The sequence below is a fragment of the Corythoichthys intestinalis genome, chromosome 2, assembly GCF_030265065.1.
Source record: "Corythoichthys intestinalis isolate RoL2023-P3 chromosome 2, ASM3026506v1, whole genome shotgun sequence".
Taxonomy (NCBI): Eukaryota; Metazoa; Chordata; class Actinopteri; order Syngnathiformes; family Syngnathidae; genus Corythoichthys; species Corythoichthys intestinalis.
Window position 1 is genome coordinate 22,918,217 of NC_080396.1, and position 26,666 is coordinate 22,944,882.

General features: G+C 38.9%; 1 protein-coding gene across 3 annotated transcripts; it reads right to left on the reverse strand.

Moving 5' to 3' along the window:
* Positions 1–804: 804 nt before the first annotated feature.
* On the reverse strand, positions 805–24,538 carry LOC130912380 (rho GTPase-activating protein 4-like). Of its 3 annotated transcripts, none has more exons than XM_057830439.1 (22): positions 24,302–24,538; positions 17,096–17,185; positions 15,878–16,049; positions 15,648–15,810; positions 13,762–13,824; positions 13,544–13,669; positions 12,931–13,059; positions 12,562–12,783; positions 12,392–12,493; positions 12,166–12,333; positions 11,044–11,128; positions 10,937–10,964; positions 10,711–10,810; positions 7,577–7,637; positions 7,417–7,494; positions 6,896–7,024; positions 6,664–6,769; positions 6,334–6,522; positions 6,192–6,241; positions 1,248–1,479; positions 1,132–1,174; positions 805–1,016 (listed from the first exon to the last, which is right to left on the reverse strand). In XM_057830439.1, exons 2-22 carry the CDS (start codon positions 17,160–17,162, stop codon positions 909–911), a joined length of 2,421 nt encoding a protein of 806 aa, XP_057686422.1. In that variant the 5' UTR covers positions 17,163–17,185; positions 24,302–24,538; the 3' UTR covers positions 805–908. The 3 variants fall into 3 exon arrangements, with proteins under 3 accessions (XP_057686422.1, XP_057686420.1, XP_057686421.1); XM_057830437.1 differs by having other exon boundaries at positions 817–1,016; positions 6,334–6,588; positions 24,302–24,536; XM_057830438.1 differs by lacking the exon at positions 24,302–24,538 and adding an exon at positions 20,798–20,958 and having other exon boundaries at positions 817–1,016; positions 6,334–6,588.
* Positions 24,539–26,666: the final 2,128 nt, after the last annotated feature.

Here is a 26,666-nt window from a genome sequence, read left to right on the forward strand (position 1 = left end):
GGCAGTTTTTTTTGTTTGTTGGTTTGTTTTTTTATTCATTTATTTTTAAGTGAGGCATTTTGGGAATTAAGTTATATCGCAACATGTAGGGAGAGCAAGGTTGGTTGTCAAATTTTTCACAAATCCAATGAAGTGACCTGTTATCTACAGGAAGTGAAACCGGAATGCACCCAACTAAACAGGAAATCCGCAATGCCTCAAAATCAAGTGACTAAAATTGTGCTTTTCATCAATTAGCTTCATAAACATGGAACATTAGAACGATTACATTGCAGCATTGCTATTAAATTACAACAGGTTTACAAAAAAACAGGTTTACAATGTCCTTTCAACATAACACAACAACTCCTTTGAATTGTTGGCGTGACAACCAACACCATCCAAATTGTGACAACTGACCAAAGCTCATTTTTTGGGGCTAAAAGCTAACAGCCAGCGTTCAATTGGCTAACTGGACAATGTGAGAAAAAACTATAGCTTTGTCCCCATACTTCTTTCCAGTGGTAACACTTTCTAACTATAAATTGTGTAAAAGCCCAAAAGAATCGTCAAGACCTTAAATCTGACCCTAAAAATTATTTGCCTCTTAAAAACGTGACAGTAAAAACAATGTTTTGTTTTCTTGGGACAATTATGGTCATTTCAACAACACCCTCTAGTGGTCGAATTCTAACACGAGTGATAACCAACCCAAGGGAAAACATCCCCCGTTCTCCCCAAAGAGGGAAAAACGCCAATGAGGTCCAAAAAGATGGAGATGAAACGGAAATCAAAGTTTTGTGTCCAGAAAAACGGGTATGAGTGTGTTCAGCATTCACAAAATAATTGATTACAAATTTCTTACAAGTCATTTTCACAGCTTTAATATTTTGTACAAGAATAATTTTGGAAATCATATGGGCCCTCCTTCACACTCTCCTTTCCTTTGGGCCGCCTGGAAAAGTGGTAGAGGACTCTTGCAGTGCATGCTTAGAGACGAGTTCTTTGAAGACAGAGTCCATCTGCCGACACACCTCCTGCGTTAAGAGCAAGATAATGGGAAATTCAACATGGAGAAATTTAAGTAGTAAAAAAAAACAATAATGATAAAGTTGTGGATTTCTTTTCCTTCTTTTTTACTTTCACACCAACCTTGTCTACTTTGATGACTTCGTCAGGTGTGGAGCTCATCTGTCTGGAAGAGGAAAAAACATCGGTTGAGAGTGTGTGATCTACTGATCCATTAATCCAGCCAGGAGAACACTCACTCTCTGCGCGCAAAACCAGGAGAGTGGATTCTCCTTGGCCGACCTTGCGGTCCAGTTGGAATCTGGAGGATGACCTTTGCCCCTCCCGAAGTGACGGTGGAGGCAGTGGGTCCCGACGCCGATCTGCGGTGGTCCGCCACTCCACTTTTGTCAGCTTTGGAAGCCTCGCTCTTCTTCCGCATGCATGCTGTTGCAGAGTTACTGCGACTGACCAAGTGTCCCGCTTCCACTTCTGTTACACAGAACATTTATAAATTCATTTTGTGACACCATTTTAGTATTTGCAAAAATGACTTCTGTCGCAAAGTCGCGATTCACAAATATTTTTCATATTCGCGATTACAGTCTTTTTTTTCTCTCCATCCTCCTCTGTGACCACCATGAACTTAAATGAATAGAAAGGTAATTCTATCAAAGTGTATCTCCCCAAAGTTTAGTTTTATTTGCTCTGAATCTGACGACAACAACGTGCAGGGACGCACATGCAGAAGCAGACATCCAGCACTCAGGGCACTGCTGCCGTCCATCTTTGTTATTATGATGCATTAGTGCTAAAAATTTGAAGCAAAAAACATTTGTCAGTTGCCGTTAGCTGCATTCACTTAAAATGTGTTGAGATCCTAAAACCTGAATCAAAGAGACATTTATCTGCTCTGCTGCTGTATTCACTTTGAGTGTGTTGAAATGAGAGTATTTTTTCTAATCTGCCCCTAATTTTTGCACTTTATGACTGAAAAGTTGATTCAAAGACCTTAGGTCTGACCTGTTACCTCACCTGTAAATTGTTCCTCAAAATTCCTAACCGTGACAGCCCTAACCGATACCAATTTTTGACACCGGACACCAATCCCGATTTATTTATTTTAGGGCTGTCAAACGATTAAAAATTTTAATCGAGTTAATCACAGCTAAAAATTAATTAATCGTAATTAATCGCAATTCAAACCATCAATAAAATATGCCATATTTTTCTGTAAATTATTGTTGGAATGTAAAGACAAGACATGAGATGGATATATACATTCAACATTCTGTACATAAGTACTGTATTTGTTTATTGAAACAATAAATCCACAAGATGGCATTACCATTATTAACATTCTTTCTGTAAAGGGATCCATGGATAGAAAGACTTGTAGTTCTTAAAAGATAAATGTTAGTACAAGTTATATAAATTTTATATTAAAACCCCTCTTGATTTTTTCGTTTTAATAAAATTTGTAAAAATTTCAATCAAAAAATAAACTAGTAGCTCGCTATTGTTGATGTCAATAATTACACAATGCTCATAGTGCTGAAACCCATAAAATCAGTCGCACCCAAGCGCCCGCAGAGGGCAAAAAAACACCCAAAAACACAAGTAACAAGTGGAAATGACACTGTGCTGTCATTTTAATCTGTTTGAGCGGGGCATGTGCGTTAAATGCGTCAAATATTTGAACGTGATTAATTTAAAAAATTAATTACCGCCCGTTAACGCGATAATTTTGACAGCCCTAATTTATTTATTTACTTTTTTCTCCCAAAATATATTATCCCTTTATTGCCAAATGTATCACATTTGGTACACCTATAATTTCATGATTTTGAGACTAATTCAGAATTTTGACATTTCTTTTTGAGGAAAAAAATGATGGATGCAAGTCAACACATGCATCTGCAGGTTCCATGAGAGAGAAAAAAACAGGATTTAGCAAGGGTTATAGATATTAGAGCGCTTATTACACATATTCAATTTGACTTTTCTTTTTACAAATTTGAAAGAAAAGTTTCATTAGGATCTTATTTTTCAAATTTTGGGATTCTCTGATAATTGCTTTATGTTGCAGGTATTTAAGGGTTATTACTAAATTACTGCTTACTCACTTAACGGTAAAGTAATTGCTATCATGGCTTGGTCAGACACTGCTAAACTCATTGGCTGCCATTGATGGCTATAGATGCCAACCTCCCACGTTATATGGATTGAACGTCTACTAGATATATTAGAGGTAAGATCGAGCCTAAAAAGTCCAGCCCGACCCCGGTCCGTGGGTATTAAAGCCCGAGCTGGCCCGAGCCCGATCAATTAACTTGATTTGCAGGCCCGAGTCCGAAACAAACCTGAAATTTTATGTTTTATTTGAGAAGGAGGAAAGGGAGGTGATTGGTTACATTCAGCGAAGCCGACGCAGGTTTCTGTAGCATCCTCAGCAATCAATTTGAAGCCTTTCCACACCCCACTCTTACCGGTGCGTGTTTGTCTTTTCAATTCCCCAGTCTTTACTTTGTTTTTAACTTCTTGCTGCCCCATATCGAAATACCAGGTCATATATATGTAATGGATGCGGAGGGAAGGATTAAAAAGAGGGCGGGGCCACAGCGTTCCAGTGCGCAGGGCATGCTCTGGCTCTGCAGCTCCTGTTTACAATTACCATACAGCGCCTTCTTGGTGGTATTCATATTATTTATCTTATAACAAGTATTCCTTAATTTAACAACCATACATCATTTTAGTATACATGATATACATTTTGTGCCACTAAGCCAGAGGAAGAAAATTTTTTTACATCCTTGGCTGCCATTCACAGCACTAGACATCCAATGCTTTTGAAGTAGCAGGGTGGCTGCCAGCCCTCCCACTTTAAATGGATTGAACGTCTACTACTGATTAACTCAATATAATTCACTGCAGAAGGATCAGTAGACATAAAAAAAATGATATCTATCATCATCTTGGGAGGGACGATAAGTGCACCTTTTTTTTTTTTTTTTTTAAACACTGCGAATCTGGATCTGGATATCTTGAGAATTGCAACCAGCAATTGGAAACTAGATCTCAAAAAGCACATATTGCACAGCAACGGCACGTTATTTCTTATTAATCCCCAAAACTGGTTGCTATTTTAGTACCGTTGTACCGATACCGATACTAGTATCGGTACAAGACTAATATAAATTATGAAAAAATAGGAATTCATCTTTTTTTTTTAATTGAATAGAATAACAAGGACACAATCCTGTTTTCAAGATTTAAGACAGTTGATAAGTGTCACGTCAACATACTTTCTGGACACCAGCTACTACTTTCCTATTTTGACACCAATTTTACAGTGTGGCAAATAAGTATTTAGTCAGCCACTAATTGTGCAAGTTCTCCCACTTGAAAATATTAGAGGCCTGTAATTGTCAACATGGTTAAACCTCAACCATGAGAGACAGAATGTGTGTGTGTGTGGGGGGGGGGGGGGACAGAAAATGACATTGTTTGATTTTTAAAGAATTTATTTGCAAATCATGGTGGAAAATAAGTATTTGGTCAATAGCAAAAGCCAAAATTTCATCTCAGTACTTTGTTATGTACCCTTTGTTGGCAATAACGGAGGCCAAACGTTTTCTATAACTCTTCACAAGCTTTTCACACACTGTTGCTGGTATTTTGGCCCATTCCTCCATGCAGATCTCCTCTAGAGCAGTGATGTTTTGGGGCTGTAGTTGGGCAACACGGACTTTCAACTCCCTCCACAGATTTTCTATGGGGTTGAGACCTGGAGACTGGCTAGGCCACTCCAGGACCTTGAAATGCTTCTTACGAAGCCACTCCTTTGTTGCCCTGGCTGTGTGTTTGGGATCATTGTTATGCTGAAAGACCCTGCCACGTCTCATCTTCAATGCCCTTGCTGATGGAAGGAGATTTTCACTCAAAATCTCTCGACACATGGCCCCATTCATTCTTTCCTTTACACAGATCAGTCGTCCTGGTACCTTTGCAGAAAAACAGCCCCAAAGCATGATGTTTCCACCCCCATGCTTCACAGTGGGTATGGTGCAATTCAGTATTCTTTTTCCTCCAAACAAGAGAACCTCTGTTTCTACCAAAAAGTTCTATTTTGGTTTCATCTGACCATAACACATTCTCCCAGTCCTCTTCTGGATCATCCAAATGCTCTCTAGCGAACCGCAGACGGGCCTGGACGTGTACTTTCTTCAGCAGGGGGACACGTCTGGCAGTGCAGGATTTGAGTCCCTGGCGGCGCATTGTGTTACTTATAGTAGCCTTTGTTACTGTGGTCCCAGCTCTCTGTAGGTCATTCACTAGGTCCCCCCGTGTGGTTCTGGGATTTTTGCTCCCCGTTCTTGTTATCCTTTTGACTTCACGGTGTGAGGAGGAAGTTGAAAGTCCGTGTTGCCCAATGACAGCCCCTAAACATCACTGCTCTAGAGGAGATCTCCATGGAAATACCAGCAACAGTGTGTGAAAAGCTTGTGAAGAGTTACAGAAAACGTTTGGCCTCTGTTATTGCTAACAAAGGGTACATAACAAAGTACTGAGATGAACTTTTGGTATAGACCAAATACTAATTTTCCACCATGATTTGCAAATAAATTCTTTAAAAATCAAGCAATGTGATTTTCTGTTTTTTTTTTTCCACATTCTGTCTCTCATGGTTGAGGTTTACCCATGTCGACAATTACAGGCCTCTCTAATATTAATTATAAATAAGTGGGAGAACTTGCATAATTAGTGGTTGATTAAATACTTATTTGCCCCACTATATGTTGCAGACAGATTAAAAAAATACAGCACAAAAAGTTGGAAAAGTAGAGGGGTTTTTTTGTTCGTTTTTTTAATAATAGAGCACAAGATAGAAAACAATTTGGCTGGGAACAACTAGGTTAACCCTTTATTGGGCAAAAAACTTTTTGGGTGACTAAAAAAATATACTGTATATCATTAATTATCCTTATTTTTTCCCCTCAATCATTATTATATAATTTAAATATTTGTATATCATTTTAATTAATAAATTAAACATATTAAAATGAATAAAAATGCTGGTCATGGACTTTCATGGATACTCTGGTATATTATTGTTGTATTTAAATTTAAATGATTGCCCTATAAACTGTGTATTCTTTTTTCCCTATCTTATAGAAAGAAAGAAAACATTTACATGAGCTTACCAATTGTGCAGTACTCTGCATCACCGTCACCTTCCTCCACGTTAGGCTCACTGGGAAATAAACAAACACTGCATTAAAAAAAAGAAAAAATAGACTACCATTAACATTATGACACTTTTATCATATTAGAGCTAATCTTTACCAGTCATCTTGTTCCAGCGTCATGCACTTCTCGTACACAGGACCTCCTACCTCCCTCTGCCCTGGAAAGATGCTCTCGTGCTGGAGTATGAAGTTCTTCACCATTGCGTTGATCTGTGGCTGCAGGGTGACTGCGTCCTCCTGTTCTCGTTGCTGGTCCTGGTGCTGATCCTGGCTCCCTCTGACCAGGCTGGGACCAAAGCACACGGCCAGGTTGTATGGCTGCATCATGTTCTCGTCGCTGTACTGCGATACGCTGAGAACACCGCAAATATGAAAGTGAAAATAGCCAACTTTATTTTGTTTTGTCTAGTTTGGTGGTTTCACTCACTGATGAAGAAAAGCGAAGAGGTATCTCATGACAATAATGAGCGGCTCAGGGAAGGACGAGATGACACTTTTCAGCTGTTCCGCTCTCTCATCATCATTTTTAATGTCTGACGGGGGAAAATGAGATAGTGCTATTTATGTTGGAACTACAGAGGGGCTCGAAAATGTGTACCTGTGGGAAAGGACACATTTTGGACATGTGCAAAATGGTCCAAAAAGAAGACAACACTCACAGACGTATTCCAGTAGCTGACTGAGGCTGTCTATGGGGAAAAGGGGATTCTTCAAATCTCTGAAATACAACTTGAGCACACATGCAACTGAATCCAGGTCGGATTTGTGCTCGGCTAGAGGGTCTTCTCCTGAAAGGTGAGTCAAACAACCAATCAATGTTTCATAAATGTTAGATTTTAAGCAAGGTTTATGTACACCCAGCTTGGCCAAAAAAAACACGCAGAAAGTCCATGTAGCTTTTGTGGAGGTTGGTAGCCGCTCCCCCAGTTGCTGCAATAGCAACCCTCTTTGTTCAGGGGCAAACAATCGGATAGGAGGGGCAGGAAAGCAACGTAGAACATACAATAGAATACATAGACTACATGGGGGCCACATGGCCCAGGACAAAAGAAAGGCTGAGTAGACAGAAGTTAAGGAAAGCATAATTTCAACTGTATGCACAACAATTCCAACAATAAACGGCAATAGACGTTTGACTAAACCCTTAAAACGAGTAAGTCTGACTTATCTTGAACCTAACCTCGCTCAAACGCATCCCTCAAATTGTTGACCTCCATTTGAGAGCCCGACACCCTGAAAATGCCTTCATGGTGGAGTCCTGGGGAACAAGGCAATTGCTCAAATTCATTGTGGAAGACACATCGACGCATACCTTCATCTTCCCTGACAGTCAGTCTTACCGTTGAGATTAATGAAGCGAATGCAACTTTCTACCACGAGTGGAATCTGTTGACCTGATGCCTGAAATAATAGAGGAATACATATAACATAAAACAAACAGAGGAGACCAGTACACATTCTTAGCTAAACATGTACTGTAAGTTCTCTATAATTGTGACAATAGTTACCGTGACCGTCAGCTGTAAAAACTCCCAAAAAGGGAATAGCTGTGCATTTAACCATGCAAAAAGCAGAAGGGTGTTGTGCGTAGGTGGAAGTTCTGCCATATTAAACTTTTAGTGACCAGTATAATGGCAAGAGCAGTAACACCAAATTTAACAGTCATTCCTCGTTCACATCTGAGACTTTTAACACCGAGTCACATGACACTAGGATGGGGGGAGAGGCTTAATTGTTTCAATTTGCATGTTTTTACAGGGATGAACTCACTTTTGTCACTTGTTCTCTAGACATTAACATTCAAAAAGTATGTGCTGTGGTAGTTAGCAGGCCGGGAGTGGCCAATCAGGAGAATCTGGACGAATCCCGGTGGGCCGGCCAGGCAGAAGGGCCTGTCCGGGTTTTACATATATTTAATACAAAACGAATATAAATTTTTGTCTGCTATTTATTCATGAAAGTGTGTACCACTTACATACTGTTACCACTGTCCCTGTGGGCAGTCTTTAGAAAAAAAAAAAAATTCAGACGCATCCTGACGTGTGCGGGCGAAAATAAAACACGTTGCTCCCCTCGCTAATCGGAGTCGATTTTTAACCAAATTAGCTACTAGCTCAGGGCTCGGATCATGGATAAAAAGAACAAGCGTGGAGCCGAAAAAATAATAATCACAAAGAGAAAAGCACTCGTAAAAGAAGCTCAAAAAGTGCAAAAATAGCCATTTTTTTAATGCAACGAGCTCGCGGCCTCAAACGACAGAGGATTACAACAAAAGTGGTAAGAATGCAATTTGCACCAGGTTATACGACAACACGTAAATGTGGAAACTTGCTTGTAGCGCCTCACAGGTGCAGAGGAGGCAGGTAGGATTGCCATGTTCAGTAAATGAATTTTAGACTTAATATAACCAATTACGTTGTCATATGCTGGTGTTGTGCAGTAATGAGCAGAAGTAACTTTGCGGTGTATGTCAACTTTTTAATGCGTCGAAAACACTCACGCACTTCACACTCGATATCATAAAGCAGCAACCTAGATATACTACATTAGATCCACCCCCCCTCCCCTCCAAGTCCCATGCCATTGGCTGCTTGAGCCCAGGTGAAGTGTGGCGTCTACATGGTATTTGTATACCATGTTTCTTTGTTACAATTTCACAAACATAAACAAATTACTTCATATTAAACAAGAAAAGACCAAGCCTTGTATTTTACTGGAGGACATTTAATGTTAGGTAGCTGTTGGGCAGTGCACAAGGAAATGCATTGTTTTGGTCGGCACACTTATATATTTTTGCGCGGGTGTAGCGAGTGCTAAAACATGCGATCAGGACATCCCTATTTTAAACAATATAAAGTGGGCCGGTCTGAAGCATGAAATTTCCGAGCTGAAAATGAGTCCCGCTCCGGCCCTGGTAGTTAGTAAAAGTAAAAATATTATATTAAAACAACACACTGACAGCAGTAGATGTCCAATCCATTTTGACTGGGAGGGGGCTGGTAATGAACGGTCACTGCAAACCCTCCCATTTAAAATGGATTGGACATATATCACCATCACTGGAAGCCAAAGTGTTAATGGCTGTGTGTTGAGTCACTTTGAATGAACCAAATTCACGTGTGGAGTCCCTCAAGGGTCAATTCTTGGACCACTCTTATTTAACATCTATATCCTTCCCCTAGCTCAGATTATGGAACAGTATGACATCTCCTATCACACCTATGCAGATGACACACAACTCTACATTTCTGTGTCCCCACATGATTATAGTCCTTTAGTCTCCCTAAGTAAATGCACACATCAAATCAATGAATGGATGTGCCAGAATTTTCTCCAGTTAAATGTGGAGAAGACAGAAGTGATCATTTTTGGGCCAAAAAAGGAAAGGTCAAAGATAAGCAGGCACCTTAGCACAATGTCACTTACAGCTACAAATTAAGTCACAAACCTTGGCGTAATTATTGACTCAGACCTAAAATTTAATAGCCATCTAAAGTCCATCACTAAATCTGCTTATTACCACCTAAAAAATATAGCCAGAATTTTGGGACTTCTAACTCAACAAGACATTGAAAAACTTATGCATGCATTCATTTTCAGCAGATTGGACTATTGCAATGGTATATTTACAGGTCTTGAAAAAAAAATCAGTCAGGAATCTGCAGCTAGTACAAAATGCTGCAGCCAGAGTCCTCACAAATACAAGGAAACTGGACCACATTACACTGGTTTTGAAATCGTTACACTGGCTTCCAGTGAGTCAAAGGATAGACTACAAAATACTACTGCTCGTCTACAAAACACTTAATGGCCTTGGACCAAAATACATGCTTGATTTGTTAGATTCCTATGAAACATCTAGACCCCTAAGGTCGTCTGGAACCCGTCTCCTGCATGTTTTAAGAACAAAAACCAAGCAGGGTGAGGCAGCATTTAGTTATTATGCACCTCACCTCTGGAACAAGTTACCTGAAGGTCTGAAGTATGCTCAAACTGTTAGGTCCTTTAAATCAGGGCTAAATACGCTTTTGTTTAGCACTGAATATCCATAACTGTCTATATATTTCAACCTATTTGCTTTCTATTCCTCTTGTGCTTATCTCAATTGCTGATTTCAATTATTATTAGAAGTAGTAGTATTTGTTTTATTTTATTTATTTTTTTATTCTATTTGTGATTAAATGCAATTTTTATGTATAATTCTATTTCCTATTTCGATTGTCTTTGTTTTTACGTTCTATTGATTTAAATGTGATTTTTATGATCTTCATGTGATGTAAAGCACTTTGAATTGCCTTGTGTTGAATTGTGCTATATAAATAAATTTGCCTTGCCTTGCCTTGAGCGCAAAGTAAATTTATAAAAGCTATCAACTACAGTATGTCATTTGGTTTGTGTTATCTAGTGAAAAGATTATAGAATACATGAGAAGTCACTTGAACATGGGTGGTACTAAAATGCTCAATTTTATTACCTGCATGAAGGATAACATGTCACCGGTAAAAAGTTTTTGGTCATGTAACAAGTTGCCACTGGAAGGATTTTTTCGAACACGTGCAGACTTCCCGTAGTGTCTGTTGAGAGAGAAAATTTACTGCTTCCTCATTCTGTCATAACTAAACATGCCAAGTATACACAGTTAAGTAACAATGTTATTTATACATGTGCTGACAAATAGTACCCATCTGCAGAGTACTCACTTTGGCCGATGTCTATTTAATTCTTGCCCTTGTAAATGGTAGGATACAAAAAATTAGTACCAGTAAAAGTCTCTGCATGAACCGTGTGTATGACGCATTCGCGTTACCTTTTTCCACAGCCACTTTAAGAAGGTCATGTTTGGCCTTTAGCTTGGACTCTAAAGAAGTGCCAATGAGGAATTCTTTGACTCTCTGGAAGATAAATAAGCAGGTGTCTTTGTCAATCTGGAATATTATTTCACACCCCACAAAAAAAATGAAAAAAAGCAGGAACTTTAGAGCACTCTTTGGGCCTTACCAGTAACTGTATCAACTGATTTGAAACATATTTAACTTAATTACACCTCAATCATAAGATTTTTTTTAATCCAACTTAATCAATTAACCAAAATTTTAAATAACATACAATTTCCAGTTAATTTGCATTTATTGGTTATACAATTTATTTGTTAATAGTTTTATGTCTGACAAGTGTTTTGATTGGTCTCAGTTTTTCCCCGATCACATCAAGGTTCTTTTTTTTTTTTTTTTGAACAATTAAAATAAATAATTTTGTCAACTAAAGGTTCCCCGTTTTCTTTAAAATATATATATATATATAAAAATAAAAACGTGATGAAAAACACTGTACTTAACGTGTGTGAGCGAGTTAAAAAAAATGATATATTGAAAATATATAAAATAGGCATGATTGCCATGTTTACTCAACACAAAGTAAAGGGCTAGATGTCCACATGTAGTAACAACATAGTAAATAGCTAGACCGCAGAGAAAAATGTATTTTTTAAAAAAAAACATGTTTTTTATTCCGCACCAAAAATTTAGTTGAAACAGCTGCATTTGTATTTTTAACTCATTGTTTGCCATTTGACTGACTGGACTCCCAGTCAAAATGGTTTGGACCTCTCTCACCGTCAATGGCAGTGAAACATGATGCCAGTCGTCCCAGTTGAAATGGATTTGATTTCAATCTCTGTCAATGGCAGTAAATGAGATAATTGTTGCCCCGTGTTATTGTTTTTACAGGGAGTGTGTCAGACCAGAGTATACACTGTACAACATGGAATGCAACTGACAATACAATACAAAAAAAAACATGAAATCAACAATGAAATCAACTTCTTAACCCTTGTCTCTCCACTCAAATACTGCCATTGACGATAAGACTTCCATTCCTTTACCGTTAATGGCAGCCAAAGGGTTAATATTGTGAATTCAAAACAACTCACAGTAAGGTATAGGTTCTCCATTTCTTGCTGGTTTGCTCTGCGGCGAGCCACACTGGGCCGCGCCAACAGGTTTTCTGTGCTATCCTCCTGGCTGCTATTAGGCTCCAAATCCAAGTCGTACACAGCTTCCAGCAAGGAAGACTGGGCTGCTGACATGCTCTTGTTTGCCTGCATCAGACCACAGATGAAGCTCAAAGTGATAGAAGAAGAAATGAGGACGCTTTACCTCCTGCGTTTCCTCCGCAACTGCTCTGAGCCTGGTCTGGATTTGTTTGAATCTGGTCTCCAACTCAAACCTCATGTCACCCCCTGCACTGATCTCAGAAAGCTAAAGGCCAAGAAAATAAGGAACATAACAGGAAGAATCCAGAAAAAGGAAAAGCATGGCATACACACCTGGTCACCATCGTGGGGCTGGTAGGGGAAGCGCAGGGGCAAACAGAAGGTGACGTGGTGTTCCTGCAGCAGGGCATCTCGGTCCCGGCCCTGGTCGAGCCCGGACACCGATCCCTGGAGATTCAGTAGCCCGGATGTCAAGTTCTGCTGGACCTGGCGCCGACTGGACAGATACGCTTGCATCACTCGGCTCAGAGACATGTGGTAGCCCGCATCCGAGCACTGTGGTTTGTCAAATATACATTTAAACAACAACAACAAAAAACTATTACAGTGGACTATCATCATTTTATATAGCAAATTATTTTTTGAAAATGTCACAGATATTGAGTGGTGAAAGAAACGCAAATTGTACAAGTGCACACTCACATTAATGAGAGTGGAGATATCCTGGAGGTAGTACTTGCTCATGGAAGCGTTAGCTGCAGCTAAGCTGAGTAGGTAATCGTTTCTGGCTTTGCTGCACTTCAAGTAAATATCTTGGACTTTTCCTTGCCTCTAACAGCACATAAAACAAATCACCATACACATATTTAAACATGAAAGTAATAAACGGAACCGTGACAACAAAAACAAAAAAAAGTTTGGCAACTTAAATGCTAAGGCAAATTACTAGATATTATGCAATTTTAATTAGCAATTCGTTAATGCACACTGAACACTGATCAGCAACAAATTCGTCGACCAAAATTTTGGATGAAAAAAAAAAGTATCATGGAAAATTTTATTTTCATGAAATTAAAAAAGTTTGCATGACAGTCTAGGTTTTTGGAAAGGCTCTGTGTTATACAATTGTTACCATGCAGAGCTCAGTGCAGCCCACCATGTTGTGGCACAAAGTTAAATCGCACAACCCATAGTTTTTTGGAATTTTCCCTGTACGCTGGAAAAATCTATGCAAAACAATTGTTTGAAAATCGGCGCTGTTGCAAGTGTGCGAAAGAATAGTTTGAATATGACAAGTACATTGTAAAAAATTTACCTTCTCAATGAGCCTCTCCAGTTTTTTGGCGTTTTGCTTCTGCTTTTCCTCCTGTTTCTCAGCTTCTTTTAACTTCCCGTCTGCACACAGGTAGTCGGCGTGGTATTGGGAGTACGTCCGCCACGCCTGCAGCAAAGAGACAAACGTGTCAATTTGCTCCTTATTTGGCTCAACAAGGACAAAAATGGTTTAGGCACATTCGGTTTCTTCTCACGTACAGTCTGAAGCTCCGTAGTCACCTTCAGTAGGCCATCCTGAAGCTGGGTGCAGATTTCTTTACTCTGGAAGCCATGAATAGACAAGTTTGGAAAGCTGTTTGAGTATTTATTACATACCTTATAAGCGGAGTTTAAGGGGCGGGGGGCCTCCCTGGTGGCCGAAAAGTGTCATTGCATGTAATTGACTTTCATATATAAATAATTAGGGCTGTCAAAATTATCACGTTAACGAGCGGTAATTAATTTTTTCAATTAAATCACATTAAAATATTTGACGCATTTAACGCACATGCCCCACTCAAACAGATTAAAATGACAGCACAGTGTCATGTCCACTTGTTACTTGTGTTTTTTGGTGTTTTGTCGCCCTCTGCTGGCGGTTGGGTGCGAATGATTTCATGGGTTTCAGCACCATGACCATTGTGTAATTATTGACATCAACAATGGCGAGCTACTTGTTTATTATTTGATTGAAAATATTACGAATTTTATTAAAACGAAAACATTAAGAGGGGTTTTAATATAAAATTTCTATAACCTGTACTAACATTTATCTTTTAAGAACTACAAGTCTTTCTATCCATGGATCGCTTTAACAGAATATTAATAATGTTAATGCCATCTTGTTGATTTATTGTTATAATAAACAAATACAGTACTTATGTACAGTATGTTGAATGTATACATCCGTCTTGTGTCTTATCTTTTCATTACAACAATAATTTACAGAAAAATATGGCATATTTTATAGATGGCTTGAATTGCGATTATTTACGATTAATTAATTTTTAAGCTGTGAATAACTCGATTAAAAATTTTAATCGTTTCACAGCCCCAATAAATATAAAATTTGTAAAGCAATAAAGCAAACAAGAAAAATGAATGAAATGAACACACACACACAAAAAAAAAAAAAGATTTTTGTAATCTGTCAAAGTTATGTTTTGAACAGATCATGTGACTAGCACCTTAGACGGTCATTTGATTTGCATATTATAAAAATAAAAAATAAAAATAGGGGAGGGCAATTTTATTTTTCAAATGATTTTTTTCTTTGTTTGAAAATATATATATAATTTTTGACTGAAGCAAGTTTTGGGGGGATTGAATGATTTAGACACAAATGTCCTACTAATAATATGGCCCAAACACAAAAAGGATTGTTAAAATCAAAACACAACTTTTTAAATTAAAAAGTATGTGTTCAAATGCAAATATTTGAGTCTTATAAATATTTTTTCGCATTCAAAACCTTTTTTTTTATGATTGAAATTTTTCTTATGATTGAAGTGATTTTTTTGTTTGAAGATACTGTATATATTTTTTGTATGAAGCAACTTATTTTTTGATTGAATATTAAAGACAAATGTCCTAGCCAAAATGTTGCCCGAACACAAAACAACATTACTTCAATCAAAGAAGTTGCTTCAATCAAAAAAAAAAAAAAAAAAAAAAAAAATAGCTTTCAAATGCATCTTTTTGAGTTTCAAATTTATTTTTGCATTCAAACACATTTCTTTTGATCTAATAATGAAGACAAAAATCTACCTCCATGTGGCTCCACCCAATGAATACAATTTTTGATTAGGGTAACTACATTGGCACGACACCGGCGAGAGTAACATTTGCAATGGATGATGATTTTGGCGAAAAGTATAGCTGTTCTAAGCAGCCTGATTTAGAATTCCCCTCAAGAATGAAAACAAGACAAAAAAACACTCATTTTCAACTTATTATTGTATTCTTGTAAGTTAATTTTATTGCTGACACTACGTTTTGGGGTCATCAACATGTTGTGCCCTCCCGGCTCAAAAGTCAAACTCCGCCTATGCTTACGACTACACTTGTGATGTTCACTAGTTATCTCATCTCCTTACTAGATGTACCTTCTTGGCTAGTCTCTGGGTGTACTCCAGGCAATGGTAGAGTGGCTGAATAAGAAAAGTGGAGCAGTTGTCACTCAGCTGGTTGTGGTCCTTACTCTCCTGGCGTGTGTGTGACAGCAAGGCCAACCACATCTGTGCAACTGAACGATTGGTCGCCTCTTTCCTGTTACCCACAGCACAGATAAAGAAAAATTTTGGTCATCCATTCAAAATAGGCACAGACAGGCTACCTCTTGATCCTGTTGGTGAACCGTTCAGCAAGTTTTTCCAGGGATCGCGAGTACTCGCTCTCGATCTCGCTTCGCCGCCGCAGATAATCGGAAAAGTCGTGGAGATGTTGGGTTTTCTGCTCCAGCTGCACGTCCATCACTTTCAGTTGGTCCACCAGCTGACAGCGAACTTCTATCAATGCCAAAGGAGAATCAAATACTGATACAGATAAAACTCTGTTTTTCACAAAGATACCTTGCAGACTTGCCCTCAATAAATTAAAGCCTTCTTTTCAAAATAAAAATCACACATTTTAAACACACTTAAACTGGGTAAAATAGTTTCTTAAGAATTCTTTAGGAATACATCAGGAAATGCATTGAACTCTAAAATTGCATCCTGTAACAACCAGAGGAGGGTAGCAACGCATTACATTTACTCGATTAATTTATTTGACTAACTTCGACAAAAATTTACTCCTTAGTTTTATCACGCAATACTTTTTACTTGAGTAGATTTGTGAAGAAACACTACTCTTACTTAAGTACTTTGGTCTACACTACAGTCATTACATTTTTCGTTTTTATTCTCCGTATACAGTGGCAGTCTCATTTTTACCAATGAGACGTCGCAACAATAACCACATGACACAATTATACCAATCAGAGGTAACAATGTTTTTTCTCCCCTAGGGGGCACTCATGCTCTGTGGACGGATGATGTTTCATAGTGTTGTTCTGGTCTGAATTCGATAATTTTTGTGTCATCTTTTTGGCGTAATATGGGTATGTAATAGGTTATTGTACAGTAAAATAATGATAGTTCATAAATATTTAAGTTGTGCTGAGAAAAAAAAAAACTTAACATAAACCAGACATTGTAAGCAGTTACTCACAACGTTACACATTACTTGAATATTCTTTTCAACGAATACTTTACTTGTACTTGAGTAAATTTTTGGATGTCTAATTTTACTTGACTGATATTATTTAGAAGTAATGCTATTTATTTAATCAGGACAGTGCACGTTAATGAACAATAGAAGAGTCATGTATGCAAACACGCCACACCAGATTATAGCTATGGGCTAATTCCATCCTTTGCCTTCATCCATTTTAACTGTGAGCAGTCACTGTCAGTTATAACATATTGGATGTCTATTGCCCTCAAAGGCAGTGAATGATGATTGAATCTACAAAAGCAAACTCAGCCTCAAGATGTTGTTTTAGGTGTTTTACCCTTAATTTGTGTGTCATAGTCCACCATGCCAACTTTGTCCTTCCTGAGCTTCACAGTGGAAGCCATGATTGCACCTACCCGCTGGACTTCTGTGGAACAAAGTGAGCGTTTGAGAAAATCTAATTTACAAAAAAATAGACAATGATAAGGTGATAACACAAACATTTTATTTAAATATATAGGTCATAGGTAGTTTATACTGTATCCTCTCAGTCTCGAAAGAAACCGGCCAGATGTGAAAATACCTGATGAGGTCATTAGGCTGCTGCTGAACGACTACGGAACTGATTGCCAACTACAATGTGACCTGAAAATACCATCAAATGTGCTGCCAGAAAGGATCCAACTTTCCTTCATTGTTCCTGCTAATTGTGCCCAATAACATGGGCAGACAACTGTACTTTATTCACCCTAACCCTACATCTACTGTATACACACAAACATAATACAGTGGGGCAAATAAGTATTTAGTCAACCACCAATTGTACAAGTTCTCCTACTTGAAAAGATTAGAGAGGCCTGTAATTGTCAACATGGGTAAACCTCAACCATGAAAGACAGAATGTGGACAAAAAAACCTGAAAATCACATTGTTTGATTTTTGAAGAATTTATTTCCAAATTAGAGTGGAAAGTAAGTATTTGGTCACCTAAAAACAAGCAAGATTTCTGGCTGTCAAAGAGGTCTATCTTCTTCTAATAAGGTCTAACGAGGCTCCACTCGTTACCTGTATTAATGGCACCTGTTTTAACTCATTATCGGTATAAAAGACACCTGTCCACAAATTCAGTCAGTCACACTCCAAACTCCACTATGGCCAAGACCAAAGAGCTGTCGAAGGACACCAGAGGCGAAATTGTAGACCTGCACCAGGCTGGGAAGACTGAATCTGCAATAGGTAAAACGCTTGGTGTAAAGAAATCAACTGTGGGAGCAATTATTAGAAAATGAAAGAAACAAGACCACTGATAATCTCCCTCGATCTGGGGCTACATGCAAGATCTCACCCCGTGGCGTCAAAATGATAACAGGAACGGTGAGCAAAAAACCTGGAACCACACGGGGGAACTTAGTGAATGACATACAGAGAGTTGGGACCACAGTGGCAAAGGCCACTATCAGTAACACAATGTGCCGCCAGGGACTCAAATCCAGCACTGCCAGACGTGTCCCCCTGCTGAAGCCAGTACATGTCCAGGCCCGTCAGCGGTTCGCTAGAGAGCATGTGGGAGAATATGTTATGGTCAGATGAAACCAAAATAGAACTTTTTGGTAGAAACACAGGTTCTCGTGTTTGGAGGAGAAAGGATACTGAATTGCATCCGAAGAACACCATACCCACTGTGAAGCATGGGGGAGGAAACATCATGTTTTGGGGCTGGTTTTCTGCAAAGGGACCAGGACGACTGATCTGTGTAAAGGAAAGAATGAATGGGGCCATGTATCGAGAGATTTTGAGTGCAAATCTCCTTCCATCAGCAAGGGCATTGAAGATGAGACCTGGCTGGGTCTTTCAGGATGACAATGATCCCAAACACACAGCCGGGGCAACAAAGGAGTGGTTTCGTAAGAAGCATTTCAAGGTCCTGGAGTGTCCTAGCCAGTCTCCAGATCTCAACCCCATGGAAAATCTGTTGAGGGAGTTGAAAGTCTGTGTTGCCCAACGACAGCCCCATAACATCACTGCTTTAGAGGAAATCTGCATGGAGGAATGGGCCAAAATACCAGCAACAGTGTGTGAAAAGCTTGTGAAGAGTTACAGAAAACGTTTGGCCTCCGTTATTGCCAACAAAGGGTACATAACAAAGTATTGAGATGAACTTTTGGTATTGACCAAATACTTATTTTCCACCATGATTTGCAAATTCTTTAAAAATCAAACAAAGTGATTTTCTAGGGTTTTTTCCACATTCTGTCTCTCATGGTTGAGGTTTACCCATGTTGACAATTACAGTCCTCTCTAAATTTTTCAAGTGGGAGAACTTGCACAATTAGCGGATGACTAAATACTTATTTGCCCCACTGTAGATTAAAATGCCATGCGAGGGAGAGTTCTGGTGCTGGACTGGCCATAGTAGTTAACATAAAAACAGCCCCAAAGCATGATGTTTCCACCCCCATGCTTCACAGTGGGTATGGTGTTCTTCGGATGCAATTCAGTATTCTTTCTCCTCCAAACACGAGAACCTGTGTTTCTACCAAAAAGTTCTATTTTGGTTTCATCTGACCATAACACATTCTCCCAGTCCTCTTCTGGATCATCCAAATGCTCTCATGCGAACCGCAGACGGGCCTGGACATGTACTTTCTTCTGGCAGTTCAGGATTTGAGTCCCTGGCGGCGCATTGTGTTACTGATAGTAGCCTTTGTTACTGTGGTCCCAGCTCCCTGTAGGTCATTCACTAGGTCCCTCTGTGTGGTTCTGGGATTTTTGCTCACCGTTCTTGTTATCATTTTGACGCCAGGGGATGAGATCTTGCATGGAGCCCCAGATCGACGGAGATTATCATTGGTCTTGTATGTCTTCCATTTTCTAATAATTGCTCCAGTAGTTGATTTCTTTACACCAAGCGTTTTACCTATTGCAGATTCAGTCTTCCCAGCCTGGTGCAGGTCTATAATTTTGTCTCTGGTGTCCTTCGACAGCTCTTTGGTCTTGACCATAGTGGAGTTTGGAGTGTGACTGACTGAAGTTGTGGACAGGTGTCTTTTATACCGATAATGAGTTAAAACAAGTGCCATTAATACAGGTCAAGAGTGGAGCCTCGTTAGAAGAAGTTAGACCTCTTTGACAGCCGGAAAATCTTGTTTTTAGGTGACCAAATACTTCTTTTCCACTATAATTTGGAATAAATTCTCTAATATCAAACAATGTGATTTTCTGTTTTTTTCCCCACATTCTGTCTCTCATGGTTGAGGTTTACCCATGTTGACAATTACAGACCTCTCTAATCTTTTCAAGTAGGAGAACTTGCAACAATTGGTGGTTGACTAAATATTTATTTGCCCCACTGTATTATGCAGAGTATACTTGGCGCCTGAGAGTCACCTGTTGCAACAAACCCATATTTTAGGAAGGATTTTTTGTATTGTTTGCTAAAAGAAGTTTTTGTGTTCTTTGAGGTTGTAAGCTCCTCTTTCTGACTCATCAGGTAGCTTTTTCCCTGTCAAAAAGCTGCCCAAAGAGGGCTGTTTTTCAGTCATCTTCACTAACATGTGCCCCCCCCCCCACCCCACGAGAACAAATTCAATGGATGAATGGATTTTTATGACAACACTCTGTCCAGAATTATTATTATATCGATAGAGTAAACAGGCAGATTTGTGTATCAAGAGGCACAGGCCAGAATGCGGTCCTCAATAAATTATTATTTCTCTGCGGCCCGGTAGCAAATTAGCCACTGACTGGTAACAGTCCCTAGGCCAGGTGGTTGGAGACCCCCTGGCGTAACTGGTGGAACCCGTGGTGTCCATGATACAAAAACTATATACACAAAACAAATTGATTCATATCATGCCAATTTACGTGGGCCCATTTCTGCACAGCGCTTTGGCGTTGGCCTTCATCATTCATTTCCAAGAGTACAAAAAAATGCCTTAATTGTGAATGATCATAACAGTTAGCCGTGCATCAGGAGCATTAGCTAAATCAATCGCTCGATAGAATCTTGTAAAACAGGACTAGAGGACTGGTGGCTCACCTGATAGTGTGGGTAATTCAGTAAGCGGCGGTTACAGTCCATTTTCACTCTCAAAATGTGTCCAATTATGTGAGTAGACGATATCATGACAACAGTACTTTATTCCACTTGCACCACCCTTGACATTACATTCTGATCAAAGGTTGAAAAGTTGAAAAGGTTGCTAGGCAACAGAGAAACTCATGTCACTTTACAATTAAAGGTCCCGAAAATAAGATATTGATCATATTTACTCTTACATCTTTGTTCATCTATAGCCACGTTTACATGCTGACTTTTATTCATACCGATTCAAATCATTCCGAATGGAAATTTCACATCAGCTGTTTACATGTCACTTCATCTATTCCGATCCAGCGTTTACATGTGTCTGCCTTTATTCCGAAAGGACGTTGACGTTTGACAACTGCCGTCTGACATGCGCAGATTAATCAAAACAAAGCGTCACGTTGCAAAACATGGAGATCGATCGTCAGATCAGCTGCTGTTTTAACTTTTCGAGTGGAAACAAAACTTCAGAATGACACGCCGTTCATTTAAAAAGTTGTGTGGGTGCGCTGTGCGTGTGCTTGGAAGCCATGTTGCAAGTGACGTTACTTACGTCACCAAGTGACGTCACCACGTCAGTACGGAGCATGCGCAGAAAGAACGCAACCAGACACCATTCCGCTTCCCTGTTTACATGATATAATTTTACTTCTAATCGGTTTGGGAAAAGGAATATTCCACCCTTGTGAATCGGAATGAAATTCCATTCGGTTTGGGCCTGTTCATTCCGAATGAGGTGTTTATATGGAACACATTTATTCGGTTTGAACAAATATTCCGATTGTAATTGGAATATTTGGCTCCATGTAAACGTGCCATATGACTGCCACGTCATGTAGTGACAAGAAGAACAAATAACAATATGGTAGAAGGTATAATTAACTAGGGGTGTAACGGTACACAAAAATCTCGGTTCGGTACGTACCTCGGTTTTGAGGTCATGGTTCCGTTCGTTTTCGGTACAGTAAAGAAAAAAAATGCAAAATATAAATGTGCTAGTTGTTTATTACACACTTTTGTGCTTTTAACAATAGGAACATTAGCCTATACAAAGCTAGAATTCTGCTCAAAAAGTAGCGGATATTTAAAGATAATCCAACAACAATTTGCCTTTCAGACCCCGCGTATTGGTTAGCTTTCTTTCTGAAAGAAAGAAGAAAAATAAAGTCCTGTGCTAAAGAGAAAATGAATCCCAATGACAAAGATTTTAACATGTATTTTACAAATGAAATGCCTCAATGAATTTTTTTTTTTCTTATGAACGGTTTTCAAAAGCTTTATTGGTGGATTTTGTCAAGTTAAAGCGCCACCCAGAAATTAATAAATTTAATTGTGTAAGCAGGATCTGTGTATTATTCTTATGATTTAATTACAGGTGTTTTAGCTCATTTCAATTTATTTTATTTAAATGGGCTATTATTTATTTTATTACGTGTTTATATTTTACAAATGTGATGTAGTATTCATTTATATTGTATATCTTTAGTTCCTATGTGAATATTAGTTCCTACTTGTTTTGTTGTGGTAGGAGGGTTTTGTATTGAACACAGGGCCGTGTTGATTATTATTATAGCAGAGAAGACAGCAGTAAATCAACAAAGACAAGTCAACTGTGCCCCGATCTACCACTCAAGAGATCTGATGGACTCAAAAAGTGGGTTACGATTGCATATTAGTTTGAAAATCAACCGGATCCACCGTATTTTTACACGAGTGACTTCCGGTCTGCCCAATCCTAGCTACCAGTATTGACGCAGGAGGGCCGCGTCTCGCGTCAAATAATAAACTCTGCCGTTCTTTTCACGTGCGTCGCGTTGAGCCGCTTCTGGGACATGTCTAACATGCGGCCGCACTGCGACTGGTGTGCATTGGCTGATTGACTTTAACGCCCGCATTTCACTGCGGTCACAGGCGGCCACGTTGTCGCACCATTGACGTTTCTGGGTTACTGTATATACTGTCCACGTTGGTCCTCATTATAGTAGAGAAGACGGAGTAAATATAATCTACACAAAGAAACTGTAACCCGATCGACTCACAGCCTCGAAAAGTAAGGGTTACATTACGTCAGAAACTCGTTCGGTACGCCTCCGTTCCGAACCGAGCACCCCGTACCGAAACGGTTCAATACAAGTACATGTACCGTTACACTTTTATAATTAACACATTCACCTCTCGTGACAGTGATAAACATCCAATCCATTTCAGTGATCATTCACTGAATTGGATGAGTTAACCAGCATGTCACCATTCATACAACAGAATAACAGATTTGTGCCCAACTAAAAATGGCCAAATTTCACACGGAATGCATCACATTGTGAGTAAATTTAATAAGGCTATCAGTATTTAATCAAGTAGCTATACATTTTGTCAACAGTTCGTCTGTGAAGCTCTTCGGGATCTTCTGATCGAGAGGGCTCTACAAATAAACTTGGTATGCTGCAACTTTTTTCCCTGACATAAAATATGCACGATGCTCTTCACTTCTGCAGCCCATAGGACTTACTTGACCCACCATATCTGTAAAGCATGACAGGATTTTAAAATCGTTATTGCTGTCATTGGAAATGAAGAGAGTTCAGTCACATGAAGGATGTGTTTTTTTCTTAAGTCATTGTGTTAAAAAGGGGAAGGGTGCCGTTTTCTTGCATGATCAATACACACACATGCACTTCCCCATTTTGAAAGTCACATGACTCTTCAACATTCTCTTCTGCTGAAACGTAGCAATGGCTCTTTCGACGGAAATCTTGATTCAGACAAACCACCCCGCCATCAAGCATGTTACAACACAACAATTTTCAAACCAAGCAGCCTGCTACTAACACTTTTCCGGCCTTTTTTCCGCCCACCTTAATCAACTTCTCTACCTTGTGGTTAAGTTTCATTTCTCATTCAAATCACCATTCATCCTAACCACATAAGTTCAGAACCGGGGTGATTCTAGGGTCACAGAAAAGGATGACAAGAACTAAGACAAAGATAAGTAAGAAATCTGAAATAAGCGAAGGCCACTTAGACTAAATATGCATGCTAGCAATGAGCCTCATCAGGGCGATTGCCAAATGGCAACTTGTCATTGCACATGGGTTTCCACTTGTGTCATTGATAAAGATCAATACAAGACATCTTTCGGAGCCCCCCACTATCCAGCAACAGATATGTGGGGAATCAACGACAGGATGTCAGTGTGTGTCATAAGATATGAGTCATTTTTGACAATGCATTAACACATCGACTTCAATTACGGTACTATACTGTAAAAGACGCCTTTGGCCTATAGTCTGCCATGTGACGCCAGTTAAACCAACAACATTTCACTGAGTGACTCACTTGCTGGTGATAAACTAAGAAAAGGCAGCAATATAGTAAAGTTCAACAGTCAAAGATCAACACATATTAGCACATTCTTTTTAAACTGAAGTTGTGTGTGTGCGTGTGTCTGCATCCTACCTTGTTGCTTGTGTTGTCTTGTGTTGTGAGAGTGCAGCAGGCAGCTGAGTAACACCACTTTAATTCTCACCGCCCACTTCACATTGGACACGGATAGATGTGGGTGGAGTGGAAGTCATCTCTCACTTTCTTGCTCCCTCACTCACTGTGACTGACTCACTGCTTTCTCTTTCGTCATACACGTGTGCACTTGGGAAGTGGCTGGGTGGCGGCAAACAGTTTAGGGGGTCAACTTTTTTTCTTCCATGAGTTAAGCCTAACACAACAGAGACTTTGATTAGTAGTCATCATTGAAAGCAGCTGCTGTCGGTTTTCAACTGCGGCCTTGGAGTTTAGCACCTAAACCAGGGATAGGGACACCTTTGTGCCCAAGAGCAACGTTGGATTTTCAAAAGGGCCAGCTCAAGAAATTGTAGGGGAGAGCAGGGTTGGTTGTCATAATTTTTACTCGTTCATAAATATGTTCCCATCATCACGTCTTCGAATAACCATTCATTTCGTAAAGGGAAGCTTAATATCGTGAGTCCTTTTCATTTTCATCCCTTTTTATAGTAATGTCATAAGCGGATTTTAAGGGGGGCAGGCCCCCCTGGTGGCCGAAAAGTGTGATTGCATGTATTTGACTTTCCTATATATATAAAAATTTTAAAGCAATAAAACTGTAACAAAAATGAATGAAATGAACAAAAAAAAAATTTTTTTTATAATGGGTTAAAATTATTTTTTCGAACAGATCATGTGACTAGCAACTTAGACGGTCATTTGCTTTGCATATAATTTCCCCCCCAAAAAATCATGGAAGGGCAATTTTATTTTTCAAATGATTTTTATCTTTGATTGAAAAATGTTTTTTTGATTGAAGCAACTTTTTTTTTTTTGGGGGGGGGGGGGGGGTAAATGATTTAGACACAAATGTCCTACTCATAATATGGCCCAAACACAAAAAGGATTGCTTCAATCAAAGAAAACTTTTTCAATGAAAAATGAAGTGTTCAAATGCCAATTTTTCAATCTCAAATTTTTTTTTGCATTCAAAAACTTTTTCCATGATTGAATTTTTTTTTTTGATTGAAGTGACTTTTCTTTTTGAAAATATATTTTTTGAAGCAACTTATTTTTAAAATAAATTAATAAAGACAAATACAGTATGTCCTAGCCAAAATGTGGCCCAAACACAAATCAAAATTACTTCAATCAAAAAAGTTGCTTCAATAAAAAAAAACAAAAAAACAAAGAAAAAGCTTTCACATTAATTTTCTTGAGTTTTAAATGTATTTTTGCATTCAAAAATTTTTTTTGATTGAAGTGACTTTCTTTGGGTCGAAAATATATATTTTGATTGATGCAACCTTTTTTTGGATTGAATAATAAAGACACAAATCTACCTTCATAAGGCTCCACCTAGGGGATACAATTTTTGACTGGGGTAATTACATTGGCACGACACCGGCGGGCGTACCATATTCAATGGATGACGATCTTGGCGAAAGGTATTGCCTAAGTAGCCTGATTTAGAATTCCCCTCTAGAATGATGGGAAACAAAAAACGCTCATTGCCAACTTATTATTATAAATATTTTTGTAAGTAAATTTTATTGCTGACACTGCGTTTTGGGGTCATCAACGTGTTGTGCCCCCCTGCCCCACAAGTCAAACTCCGCCTATGTTGATAAATGTCTTATCCATCAAAGACATCTTGACACTTTGTGACAACCATCCCTATTCTGAGGTTATTGCCACACAAAATGGTTTTGTTGTCACTTCTTATTTAAATGGAATTTTCTGTAAAAATGATTATGATCTTTGAATCTCTAAATTACATTGCACTTTTAACACTTTCAGGGACAGTGGTCACTACAGTTGACATCTATTAAAAAGTTATCATCTTAACAATCATTAACTTAAAAATCAGTACCTTAACTCATTCACTGCCAGCCCAGGTCACAGAGTACAGTATATGTTTAGGTAGTTAGCAAAAGATGGAAATTGATATTGAAGAAACCTATTGACGGCAAGATGTCCAATCCATTTCAACTGGGAGAGGCTGGAAGTGATCAAATGTTCTCAAGTAAAATAATTTATACAGTGGGGCAAATAAGTATTTAGTCAACCACTAATTGTGCAAGTTCTCCAACTTGAAAATATTAAAAAGGCCTGTAATTGTCAACATGGATCAACCTCAACCATGAGAGACAGAACAGATCTCCTCTAGAGCAGTGATGTTTTGGGGCTGTCGTTGGGCAACACGGATTTTCAACTTACTCCACAGATTTTCTATGGGGTTGAGATCTGGAGACTGGCTAGGCCACTCCAGGACCTTGAATGCTTCTTATGAAGCCACTCCTTTGCTGTCCTGGCTGTGTGT

What these genes read in the sequence shown, in the direction of transcription:
- LOC130912380 (XM_057830437.1), bottom strand. Translation starts at nt 17,162, where the DNA reads ATGGCTTCCACTGTGAAGCTCAGGAAGGACAAAGTTGGCATGGTGGAC. An exon ending in ATATCTCCACTCTCATTAAT is followed by an intron (nt 12,784 to 12,930) that starts GTGAGTGTGCAC and finishes GACAAACCACAG; the next exon opens with TGCTCGGATGCGGGCTACCA. An exon ending in TGGAGAACCTATACCTTACT is followed by an intron (nt 11,129 to 12,165) that starts GTGAGTTGTTTT and finishes TTTATCTTCCAG; the next exon opens with AGAGTCAAAGAATTCCTCAT.